The 13,482-nt window shown below is 29.3% G+C and overlaps 1 protein-coding gene across 1 annotated transcript; it reads right to left on the bottom strand.

The window, feature by feature from the left end:
- Nucleotides 1–1,381: 1,381 nt before the first annotated feature.
- On the bottom strand, nucleotides 1,382–2,722 carry LOC105644630 (homeobox protein knotted-1-like 6; the record flags this gene model as incomplete). Its single annotated transcript, XM_012230046.4, is given in 3 exon segments — nucleotides 1,382–1,517; nucleotides 1,614–1,733; nucleotides 2,199–2,722. Coding segments are annotated over 3 exon segments (556 nt in total), but the record flags the coding sequence as incomplete, so codon positions are not given.
- Between the last annotated feature and the right edge of the window lie 10,760 nt (nucleotides 2,723–13,482).

Genomic DNA, 13,482 nt, shown 5'->3' with positions numbered 1-13,482 from the left:
ACTATTAAGAATGCATGTACTTCCATGGCATAGCTAATATATCAGCGCATGTTAATTGAAGAAAACATTTTTTGTGGAATATCCTACATGAAATTTTGAGACTACAGTATCTTTGACATTTTCACCAGAGAATAATGCCCGTTGATCCAGGTGTAACACAAGTTGATTTCTCCCACCTATCTCTAATTTCATGTTTAAATACAATTTTGGCAAAAAAAAATGAGGATGGATTGGCACAAAACAAAATGATTTAACCTGAGATTTTATTATCTAACAAGATAAGCTACTCCCATCTATGATTAGAGAGCAATAAATGTCAGATGACCCCTTAAAGAGTATGCTGCACCCAAAGAAATTTTTAGCCCAATGATTAAGAATAGGTTTTTGAAATTAGGAAGAGGTTAGGACTCCTACAACTAGAATGCAACATTTATTTGGTTATAAATTGTCTTTTGAAAACAGACTCAGATTTTCTGTACTCGTTCCATCCAACCACTATTTATTGCATCGGTTAACTGAACTCCGGAAACGTCAAATTAAGAATCGCAAAAACTAAAGTTCTCACTTTCAAAGCCTCATTTTTTTCTCTGACACAACCCAAAGGTAAAAAAAATAAAAATAAAAAACAAGATCAGAAATAAAAAAAAATTAAAAAAAAAAAAAGAGGAGAGGAATTAAAAGGCAGAAACACAACAAAGAAAAGATGGGTAGAAAAATGTAAGGCAACTGAAGGCCGTGTAATATTGAACTGAAAAGGAAAAGGCTCAGCAACTATTACAAAGTCCATCGCTGCAGAACCCTTGACCCTTTTAGGGAACTCCTTATTTATCAAAAAAAGAGGAGAACTTAAACATAGGATCACAACATTCCCATACCCTATAGAAAACAAAGCAATTTCAGATTATTATCCCCAATAGTAACCATTCTTAGACGAAACACATGAGTCTCTTTCAAGTCTAGGGTTTTCATTGTTTACTTTCATTATCATTGGCATTTCCCGAAACTTGTACATTAGTGTTCTTTTGACCATTATTGGTGCTATCGTCAACAAGTGGTTGTTGCAGTGCAGGAAAAGAAAAGGGCTAGTGACTGGCAGTATTAGATAGTAGTAGTCTAGGTCTAGGAAAGCAATGGTTGTCGGTTCATTATTCTTTTGGGTTTTGTATATAGCACAAGCCAAAGCAAATAACAGACACGAATTTGCCCGCCAGAATCAGCGATGATACTGAAGGTTTGTAGCTTATATGGTATTTTAGTTTCTTATTAACTAGTTTGTGCAAGTGGTACCGTACAGGTGATGCCGAGGATAAACAAATATTGTCTAGCACAAAAATCAATGAATCACAATAAGAAAAAATAAAAAATAACAGGAGAGACTGACCAGAGAGAGTTCTAACGGAGGCACCAGTGCATAGATTGCGAAGCTGCATTTCAATCTTGTTCAAAAACGTTGTCGCTTCGTCAAAAGGCCTTTCGAGATCAGATTTATACTTCACCAACACATCACAGTAGGTTTCCTAAACAGAAAGAAAGAGAGAGAAGACGAATCAGCTACTATGGCGAGGGAAAAAAAATCTAAAGCCCAGAAATCGAGAGAGAGAGAGAGAAAAAACCATGAACTCGTCGAGCTCGGGATCAGCTCCCAAGCATATTGAGACAACGTCTGGTTGGCAAAGATCATGTTCTCGCCGGATTTCATCTAACCAACACGCTATTTCCGGTGGCGCACCTACCTGAAATGAAGAAACCACAAAACCACAAGAAGTTTCTCATGAAATATTTTCAGAAATTCATTTCAAAGGATAAATTCAAAACAGTTTTTAATAAAAACCATTTCCTTCGCCTCGGATCTTGAAAATCAATAAAAAAAAAAAAATCCATGAAACAGCCAGGTTTAAAAGCTTAACAGAAAAGTTAAAGAGCAAGCAGCTGCAGATTGACCATGAAAACGGAGGTAATATCTTTCCATTTAGGTTAAAACATAAAACCACAAATAGAAATAGCAACCACTGTAAAATTTTCCACTTATTAGTTTTCATGTACTTTGCTGGTACTGACACAAAACTCCATAATTTTCAAGGCCGGAAAACAGTTGTTACAGTAGCAAACGAAATAAGCACAATTTATTAGCTTAGACAAAGAGGACTAGCTCTATAACTCAGTTGTTTGCTTGTTATTTCAAGTGGTTCAGTATTCACCTTCTGGCAATCAATATAAGCTTGAAGCAAGCGAGGATAAGAAGGATGACACGCGATTTTGGCTTTGATCAAAGTGGAAAAATCTTCTTCTCGTGGAATTTCGGGAGCAATCGAAGCAGCTTCCGAAATCGCTGAGGCAGCTGAGAGCAACTCGTCAGACACGAAAAGCGGAATCCGATTTTGGAAAGTTTCGGACGAGAGAAAGCTCTGATAATCTGCAGGTAAAATCAGATTCTCCTGAGATATAAACGCCTTGTCTGAGTAGTCCGCCGTCGAGTGCAGGCCATACATTCCATCCATATTACTGTATTCTGATGATCTTCTTCTTCTTCTGGAATTGAGAAACGATAACAAACTCACTCACTGGTAGAGTATATATGAAGATTTTTTTTTTTGAATTATTGATAGAAAAAACAGGTAGTGTGTATTTACTGGAATTGGAGGAGCAGAGAGGAACTGCAAGTGGTGTTATGGAGAGTGATCTTTTGGCAAACAAGCAAAGGACAGATGTTTATGCTTTGAGGAGTGAGAAACTCCCATTCTTTTCTCTTTTTTATTTTTTATTTTTTTATTTTTTTTGATCCCCAATAATTTATTAAGATAAAAATATTTAAAAATTTTAAAAAATTTCAGTAATTGATTTTAGGGCTTTTTTTTTTTTTTTCTTCTTCTTCCCGTTTCCCTTGATAAATGGTGATACATTACAGTTTTTCCAATCGTGATATGCAGTTGAAGGGATTATGTATGCTAAATGCCATCATATTCACATACTCAAGAAATTTTTTTTTTTTCTAGAAATAATTTAACTAGCTATTGGTAGATTAAAATTATTTTCGGAAAATAATAGTATTAGAATCACAAAATTAATCTAACTTGTTCATACAGCGAAATTCCCAATTAATATTGGCACATAGGTTTTATTTTTTAAAAATATAAAAAAATATTTAAAATGAAAATGGTTTTAAGATTCAATTCCATTGAGAATTGTTAAATTCAGCGGATGTATTAAATATGTAAATTTATAAAAAGTAAATAACATATTTTATAATAGTAAAATGAGGATGTCCATGAGTTCAAGCCAACTAACAATCCAAAACTATAAACCCAATTAATTAGTTATTAAAACTGATATTTTTTGTTTTTAAAAAATTTGGTGGATAATGTTACATTTTTTATAATTTATATTATTTTTAATTAAAATACAGATTGAAAAATGTTGGTCTCTAAGTAAATATATATATATATTAGTTAAGAATGTACGTTCTATTCATTTTGGGTTTTGTTTGATTTCCAAAAGTCAGTACTGCTGCATAGGATGTTTCATAAAGGTAATTTTAAAAGCTAAAATTATTCACATTTAGAGTAAACCTAAATTTCTATATGTGCTCCTCAACTTATCATTTCAATTGACAAGTTTACTGTTTACCCAATTTGTACGGCACACGAGTAAAAAAGTTGTAATAAAATAATTTTTTTTATTTATTCTGTTCCAGTAGATAAATAAATATAAGTATTAGAGGAGAAAATTTCAGTACAAATTCACAGTCTACTTTCATTGGCTAAAATTATTTATTTTAATAATTATTAACTGTTTCAATAGTTTTTATTATTTTATTAATATTTCGTCAAATGTTAAAAGAAATAAGTTTGATAGACAGTTCCCTTAAATTCTACACACTAATAATATACTTAAAATTTATTTTCCATATTACACACTAAGATATAATATAATGATAAATACATTTATATCTACCGATATATTCATATTTGAATTTGGTTTCTCCAATATTAAAAAACAAAATGTTTTCATGATAAGGTTTGCGGTACGTAATTTGTAGTAGTTATTTAGTAAAATGTAATTATAATGCGCAATCCAACACTAAACCTAAAGTGTACGCAGGAAAAAACATATATAATAATAGAAAAATAAAAAAGTTAACGTTGGAGCCATTAAGCAAAGCTAATGCTTTTTCCTAATTAAAAGAAACAACGGAAAAGTTGGTACCTTTCCATTCAGATGTTATTTTGAAATTATAAAGAATGTATAATATTTTATTGCATTAGATATTATTTAAATAAAAGAGCATATCCACCGCACACCAACACCCTTTTTTTTAACAACAAAAAATATTATATATATACACACATGAAACAGAGATAGAATAAACTTTTTATTAAATTATCATAATTTTGAAAACCATGTCTCAAACATACATTTTATAACCACATTGTTATGAATGAATAATTTTATATTTTAACATTATCAAAAAATTTTATAACCACAGTATTAAAGTAATTAATACTTTAACAATGATATTTATTTTCAAATTTTTTGATATATGACGTTTTATCAATAAAGCGTTATTTCCTAATTTGGAGCTAACAGCTAGTAAAACAGTTGACAACTACTATAATACTTAATTGATATTATTAATTATTTTATTAACTATTAACTATTTTTTATAATAATTTAAATTAAAAATATTCAGTAAAAATAACTGTTAATCATTAAACTGTGCCTAAATCCATAAAATATTCCCATTGAAGGAGTTACTTGGGGTGATTATACTCTTTACTTTATTGTGATTGTGATTGATTATGCTAATAATTAAAGAAAGAGAAACACAAGTTGCAACCGGCAAAAGAAAAAAAAAATTAGAGAATATAATTATTGGTGTAAAATTGTAAAAACATGTTAAGATTATCCTAATATGAAAAGGAAAAGACTATATATAATAAAAACTAATTATGTAGTCACGTGCGAATATGCATAAGCAAGTTAATATCATGCTTGATTTTGTTTGAGTATAAATGAGAAAGAACCACAAGTTGTCATAACAAATCTATAGCCAAAAAGGGTAAAGTATAGGCTATTGTTGGACTCACCGAGTCCCTTTCACTTTACCTAATGTACTGTACTATCGTTTCTCAATCCCATTTAAAATGCAAGTGATTCTTGAAATATGATTTCCTACCTCTCATCATTCTAATGTTTAATTTGAGATTTTATTTCCAACCTCTCGTGGTCCGTAGAATCATATTACGGTAGGCTTAAAGACAATTATAACACTATAAGAAGCGAGATTAATATGATGTATGGTAGATGGTCGAAGGACATGCTAAGAGGAGACTTGATGAAATATTCTCTATCATCTTAAAGTTCGGTATGCAGAATCGAGCTTTAAGTGAATTAGATCGTGTGCATTGAACCCTAGTAAGAGGAGACGATGTCTCCACCGGAGAATAGCTTTATAGACAGTGATTCTACTGTAGCATTGTTAGATTAAAAATAGTATTTATGAACTTTAAAAAAAAAAAAAAGGAAAGAGATGTGATATTTGTTTATTCTAAGCAAATGATGAGGAACAAGACTTGACAAATTCCAAGTAGAAATGATGAAATATCACTGGTCCTAGTGCCACCTTAACATGGTTGAAGTAATTAACTATATTACCCTAAGACCATAATTGCAATATCAAGATGTAGCCAATCATGTCATTTTCAAAAAAAAGAAAAGGAAAAAAATTGAACGGTCCATTTTTTTTCCGCACTACCCAACTTGACCTAACAATTTAACTATTGCAATAGGGAGAAAATCGGAGTAAAAGAAAAATGAGTTGGTGAAATTAAATTATTGTTGCATATGATAATAAATTAAATCACAGCTAAACCTAAAACTTTATTGTAATTTGCTAGCAAGTAAATTATATCCTTATGTGAATTTATAAAAACAATTACTTCGATCTTCAGACTTTTAATTAAAATAAAACAAAAACGAACAATTAATTTAAATTAGTAAATTGAATTATTATTTTATAAATATGTTTATAAGGTATATATGAGTTTAAATCTCCTAATAACATGTTAAAAATTACGCCAATTACTTTTATTTTTTAAATTACACTTTTGTTTTTCATAATCTATTATTAATTAAAGGGACAAATATTATTTAGTCTCTAAAGTTTTAGCTCTAATTACAATTCCATTCTTTTTTTTTTTTTAATGAATACATTGAGTAATCCATGAGATTAAATTCAAATTTTCTATAAAAACATATCATTTTAACCCCTAAATAATAAATATATTATAATAATTGACTATTTGATCACTCACATTTTAATAAAAAGAAAAAAAGATGAATGAAATAGTAATTAGGTCAAATTTTAAAAGATAAATAATACTTATCTCATAATTTAACTAAAATTTTTTTTTTTACTTTGAATTTCATCAGCAATAATTGAACAACACGAGTATTTTTCATCTTTTGTTTTTGAAAAAATATATCTAGGATTCCGCAGTAAATCTTTTTCTACTATTTGTTCTTTTTAAAGTAATAATTGCTCAAGGTAAATAAGTCACCAGCTTTGAAGAACACAAAGGTTTGAAACATAGTGCCCGGCTCTTCGGCGCTTTTGATCTTTTGCTTGTAAGCAACTGTTTGGTTCTTGTCAAATTGACTGATTGATTGATGGATTGATTGATTGACTTATCAATTTTGGGTCATTTTAGCGGGCAATTTAACTGACAAATTAAACTATTTTTTGTTTCCTCCCACTGCTAAAACTACTGTATTTTCACCCCTTATTAATCATGCACCGTTTGATTGCTTCGTATCTCATTCTGGCGCGACTTCCAATACCAATCCTACGGTCTATATTAAAACTCACGAAAAATAAAAATTATTTCAAGGTAGCCCCATTTGCCTACCCCTGCACTATCATTTGTGTTTTCCAGTTTCAACCAACGAAACTGTAGTTTGCCTGTAGGCTGTGTTAAGTTAAAAGTTTTATTGAAAAATTAGTTATTTTAACGGTTGTTAACTGATTTATTAGTTTTTTTATAAATTATTAATATTATATTTCAAAAGAGGGAGAAAGTAAAATAGAAATGAAAGTAAAAAAATGTCAAAAAAAAAAAAAAAATGAAAGTAAAATAAGAGTGTAAAATTTTTCTCTTCTTTTCTCTCAAAATAGAGTAAAAATAAAATTTTACATCTTTTTTAATATTTTCACCCAAATCAAACAAGAAATTTTGAGAATCCAAGGCATTTATACTTTTATTTTATATATTTTACCTTCATCCAAACAATCCATAAAAGCTCGACAGAGTTAAATTTTTATAAAATATTATTTTAAATTTTAAAAATTAATTTAAAAATTATGTTAACAAACACAGTAAAACATAATAAAAGTTAGTCAAAACAGTAAAACTATTTAAAAACTGTTGATCCCTCTGTTTTGATTAATTATAACTTTATCCTTTTAGCTTGAAATGAAGATGACTTTATCCCTATCATACACCAAACCAAAGAAGCTGTAAGTAAAGCAACAGAGAAATAATTCGTACCCGGAAGACTTCAAATAGGCATGTCGTTGAGAGCAATTAATGGGAATCGACAGGGACAAAATTTGGTTGTTTTTATATGATATAGATTGCCATTTTCAGAGGAAGTATATAGCAAAAATGGAAAAGATGTTTGAGTGCAAAAATGGGTGCTCAAGGCCAAATTTGAAGGCTTAAAGCCTTTATATAGAAGAATTTTCAAAGAAAGAAAATACCATCCCCACAAAAACCCACCTCCCTCCCTTTGGAAATGCTTCCCTCTATTGATAAGGTTTTTTGTTTTATGCTTCAAACTTCCAAGGTCGATTGAGAGCATATAGTGTATATTTATATAGGAGAATCATATGCTAATTAGCCTTCTTTTGGTCAGTTTTCTTTTTATTATTTTGGAAGTAAAGGAAAAAAAAAAAAAAAAAGCATGTCTGTTTAAAAATAATAATCAAAATTTTAAAAGTTATTTTTATCAAAAACCAAGTGATTGTACTAACCATATGATTTAGTGGCAAAGCATGATTTGCCGTTGAAAAGAATATTGGATCATATTGCTGCAATTCATACAAAATGGTCAACACTTCAAAGTTTATTTAAGCCTGTCTCTCCTTTTTCTTTCTGGTTTTTATTTTTTAAAAACAGAGAGAGTTATATGATTATTTTTTAAAAACGGGATGATTAATAAAAATAAAAAAAAAGAATTATATTTTTGTAATGCACGCATGTGCTCATTTCTTATTTTTAAAATTCTACACTGGCATCAAGTATGCACGTGTGTTCCCAACTGACTCCCTTAACGATTTCATAATTTGTTTTGTTTTGATTGATTTTTACTCTTTTGAAGTAGGTTGTGGTCCAAAATTGGACTGGCTCTGTACAGGTCTTACATAATGAAAATGCCCAAAATAATAAAAAAGGACAAAACCAAAAATGGTTCGATAACTTCCTTTGTGCCTATTCATATCCAAATCCAAACCCACAAAATGTTTTGATTAATCATTTTCAAAATCTTTATTAAAACTCACCCTATTTTTTGAATAGGATAATTATTAATTTGTTGAAAATTTTTACTGAATTTACAAAATACTTCTAATTATAAGTGGAAAAAAAAACCATAATTTAATGCATTAGAAGATAATTAAACTATTGGCCAAGGATATATAATACGCTTTATTTTGTTTACACTTCTAATAGGAGAGACAACTGGAATGATGAAATTTGAGCAACGACTTTTAAGATTCCATAGATTTTTCACGCTAGATTATTTTATCTTTTTATTTATTTATTTATTGGGAATCCTTATAGATTGAAATAACACAACATATTAAATGATAGAAATAATCATCCTTTTAATTTGCTAAATTGGTGAAAATTTGTGGTCAAGAGAACTTAAATTCGAGATCTTTTACTTCTTAAATATGTGAAAAAACCGATCAAATCATACCAGATTGACTATAAAATTATTTTAATTGCTCTGCTATGGTTATTATTATTATTTTGTTTTGACTAATGATGGTATATAAAGATAACATTACTTTAAAATTATGTAATAAAAAAAGCAATGGCGGTTTATACTTGATTGTTTATAATAACACTGAATCATTGAAGAGAACATGAAAACTAATTGGCATTCGCATTGGCTAGCTATCATCTTTACATTTTAACTTGTCAAACGAAAATAAAGTCTAAATATTGCATTTAGAGATGGCATTTAATAACAAAAAATAAAAAATAAAAAAAGAGAAAGAGAGAGGAAAAGTTCACTAATCACCACAACGTTAAATGGTGCATTTTTAAGAAAAGATATCATTAAAAACAATTGCAAGTCAACTGTACGTGGCACAAATTTCTATCTCAAAATAGCATTGGAGTCCTTGTCAAGAGATACCCATTTGAAGATATGTAGCCCTAGCTATGATTAATTAGTTGCTAGTAAGATAAATTTTTTTACTAATTGAAATTTTAAGCACATAACACGACCAACCTTAAGCCACGTTTATGAAACAACCGTAATTAATTAATTTTTACCACCAACCAAAGATTAAAGAGCACCTTTAACCCGACAAAATGTTTATGCTTGTGGATTTTTTTGGGTCCATAAGTTCACATGTTTAACTCTAATTGGCTTATTAGCCAACCAAAAGAAATGCTTGTAATCGAATTTGATCTTCCATAATCCTAGCTTAATCTTTCCTTTTTCATGCAATCTATTAGGCATAAGCATTTAATTAATTATGGGTAAAAAATAAAATTAGTGGGTCAAGGGAGAGTCTTTGATTGTCTTTTAGCTTTCTTGATAATTTGTCCAATTAAAGCACAACATTAGCAAGATGATTATTTCATGCATGTTCCTTGGCTTTTGGAATTTTTATTTATTTATTTATTTTTTTGAAAAATTGTTATTCTTTTGTTTCAAAGGCAGTAAAAAATGTTATCATACTAATATTTTGTTGGGTATAATTGGAAGTTGACTCATTTAAGTAGTAGTAGTCAAAGGAATAAAAGTTGGAGATTACACTTTTAAGCTCTTAATCATCAATTCCCCTTTCTCTATTTTTGCTTCATTGGCACAATTATTGTTTGTTAATGGGATTGGCTGTACTTTGCATATTATATTTTCTTTCTTTAGTTTATAATATCACATGCAAATGTATCCTTTGACCTTTGCTTAGAGTTAGAAGAATATATGCATAAGAAACATATTGATTGAAAATGTGCACGTATTGAGAGAGAAAATCAAAATTTAATCTATATCAATATGCATATTTTAACTTAATAATATTAGCATTATAAAATTTTTAGTACTAAATTCATGTTTTTAATACTATAAGAAAAACACAAATTAACGATAAAAACCAATTCAGTCGCTAATTTTATTAACTATCCACAAAATAGCAATTTATTTACTACTTTACAGTTGAATCGCTAATTAAACTTTTTTTAATTAATTTAAAATTATGTGAATTTTATAGTTGTAAGTTTATCTTAACGTAATGTAAATAAAATGTAAATAAATGAATAGAACTTAGAATTTAGATTTGCGATGAGATTTACTGTTGGTCAAAATTATTAGAACGAGCAATTTGAGAGGTTAACCCTCCTTCAAATAATATATATATATATATATATATATATATATATATATATATATATATATATATATATATATATATATATATATATATATATTTTTTTTTTTTTTTTTTTTTGAAAATGATCCTTTTATTTATATCTCAAATATGAAGTCCTCATGGCCTCCAATAATACAATACTTTTAATCAAATGAGGCAAAGAATTAAAAGAGGTAAAAGAAAGAGAAAAATGATGTAGCCTTTGATGAGTGGCCAAAAGTTGTGCCGCTTGATTTCCTTCATGATATATGCGATGAATGAAAGAGGAGTGGAGATGCAATAGGTTAGCAACATGTAGCAAAATCGAAGGACCTGCTCTAGTCCATTGTGCCCGATTAACTCAAACAACTAGATCCTGACAATTCATTTCCAACTGGATGGGATAAAAACCTTTATCAATGCTCCATGAGAGCCCCCATATCAATGCTTCAAGCTCTACATCATAAGTTGTCCCGGCAGCTATTGTAAAACAAGCTGCAGCAACAAAGTTACCATGGCTGTTTCGGAGGATAGCACACCCCACTACTGAAAATTTGTTGAAAGACGTAGTAATATTCAATTTATAGCAATCTTGCCCAGGCCGAATCCAAGTAATAATCATTGACTTTAATTTTTGTTTGCCAAAAGAAGCTGAAATGAAGTGGCAATCAATTTTTGTCGACCAAGTTGTTGCAAATCTTTTACCAAAATTGGCAATACTCCAGTGTAATAATAGCTTACTGATATCTTGTATAAGGAGGTTTAGAAAGCAAGTTTCATTACCCCAATTACACTTACAATACATTTTCCACACAGACCATACAATTACCTGCGGTACCAAGCTTAACCAATATATATATATATATATATATATATATATATATATATATATATATATATATATATATATATATATATATATATATATATTGGTTATTTTTTAAAGAAATTTAAAACTTTAACTTTTTTCCTTGAATTTTTATAGAATATAGTAACATTTTAATTATTTTAAGCTTAACGAGAAAAATCGTGTGTCTCTATTAAAATAATAAGGTAGGGTAGAAGAGAGAAGAAAGATCTTCTTAAACTAATAAGATAATTGCTATTTAGAGTTCCAATATGCTAATAAACAATTAGACAAAGATGGTCCATATGTTGTTTACCGTTTAACGTTAATAGACTTACACGAAGACACTAATGATTTCGAAATTCTCGTCTGCCTTACGGGCCAAAACCCCAAAATAGTTTATTGTTTTTATTTCTTATATAATATTTCTACAAAATTTATTGGAGAAAAAAAATATTTATTAATAAATATGAGATTTTTTATATGAACAAAGAAAAATTAGAAAAAAAAAAAAAAAAGAAGACGAGGTTTATAAATAAAATTCCGGAAATGAGGATTCATAAAATTTGTTTTTGGGTTGAGTTATATTTCTAAAATCCAGAGTATTATTTGAAAAATGTTAATGAAAAAGAGGAACGGAGTGGTTGAAAAATAAAAAAATAGAGCAAACTCCAGCACACTGTACAATATGGTATAATATAATGCAAGACAAAAACCAGAAAAACACTATTTCTGGTCAAAAGGAAGTAAAGATTCTGTAATAGCCATTTTAGGAGGAGAAAAAGTCATCTTTTTGTAAATTCCAACCCTAGTTCTTAGAGACAAAAGTTGTAAGTGGGATCAACTTGGAAGGTGTTGCTACAATTTCATGTCTGCTAATTAATTTATTAATCTACTTACATGATGAGGAACATTCCCATTATCTTTTGACCTAAACCATCATATACTTAATTAATTATTACAAGATAATACTCTATTGTCTAAGGTGATTCGTTGGCCTTTCTATTTGCCGTCCACTCTATCACTTGAGATTTGCTAGTAACTTTTAGTTATTTTGATATCATTTAGATAAGTTTATATCACAAGTTAAACGTAAAATGCTATCTTTAACATCTAAAATATATTATCGAACACTATAATAAAGACTTCATGAAATTTCATTACTTGCCTCGTATCCACGAGCTCTCTCGTGGGAACACTATAATAAAAACAATAATAATACTAAAATTGAAAATAATAATAAAATTTTGATATAAACAAATCCTAGTAATTTTAAAATACTAATCAATAAGAAATTCTAATGAGTATAGCAAAATTGAACAAGATCAAGAGGAGGTATCAATGACTTCCACTAAAACAATCATCAGTCCAATCTCATGGTCATGAGTTACCTCTAAAACGAGGTATTTCTTGTAAATTGTAATTGAGGTGTTGGTGGCGTAGGGAAAATGGTTGGTGGATGTGGATACGTGGAAGAAAGGGTGGACAAATGCATCGACATAAACATCGTTTCTCATGCGGATCATATCTCGGTTCTCCTCTTCCTAGGAATACGTTTAATGGCAACCATACTTTAGACTTTCTGCACTCTGGAAAACAAACACAATCGCAGTCAGATTCAGAATCAGCAATTGCTAAGCTTCTTGTCAAGCAAATCAACAGAAGCAGCGCCACCATGAAATTCTGAGTTCCCATTTTTTTTTTTCTTATATAGAATTTGAACTTTTATGGTTTAGCGTATTGGGTATTTATAGATGCTCATAGTATTTGAAGTTTGAACTCATCCAAATAACTAGAATTTTAATTCCTAAACAAGTTCAATTTCAGTATGATTCTATTCTCCCACATTATACGAATTTCTATCACAGTTAAACTGCTGTGGCTTCATTCGGGCTTATGTGGTTTCTGCCATTACTTTTTAAGCCCATTGGATCTGATGGACTTAATATGGGCCGTGCCTATATGAATGTCCCTGAGTCAGTTAGATCTGATA

Source organism: Jatropha curcas, chromosome 3, assembly GCF_041381405.1.
Source record: "Jatropha curcas cultivar XTBG-Jc1 chromosome 3, XTBG_Jcur_1.0, whole genome shotgun sequence".
In the NCBI taxonomy this organism is placed as follows: Eukaryota; Viridiplantae; Streptophyta; class Magnoliopsida; order Malpighiales; family Euphorbiaceae; genus Jatropha; species Jatropha curcas.
The sequence above is the reverse complement of the archived record's forward strand: the minus strand, read 5'-3'. Positions and strand labels throughout refer to the sequence as shown.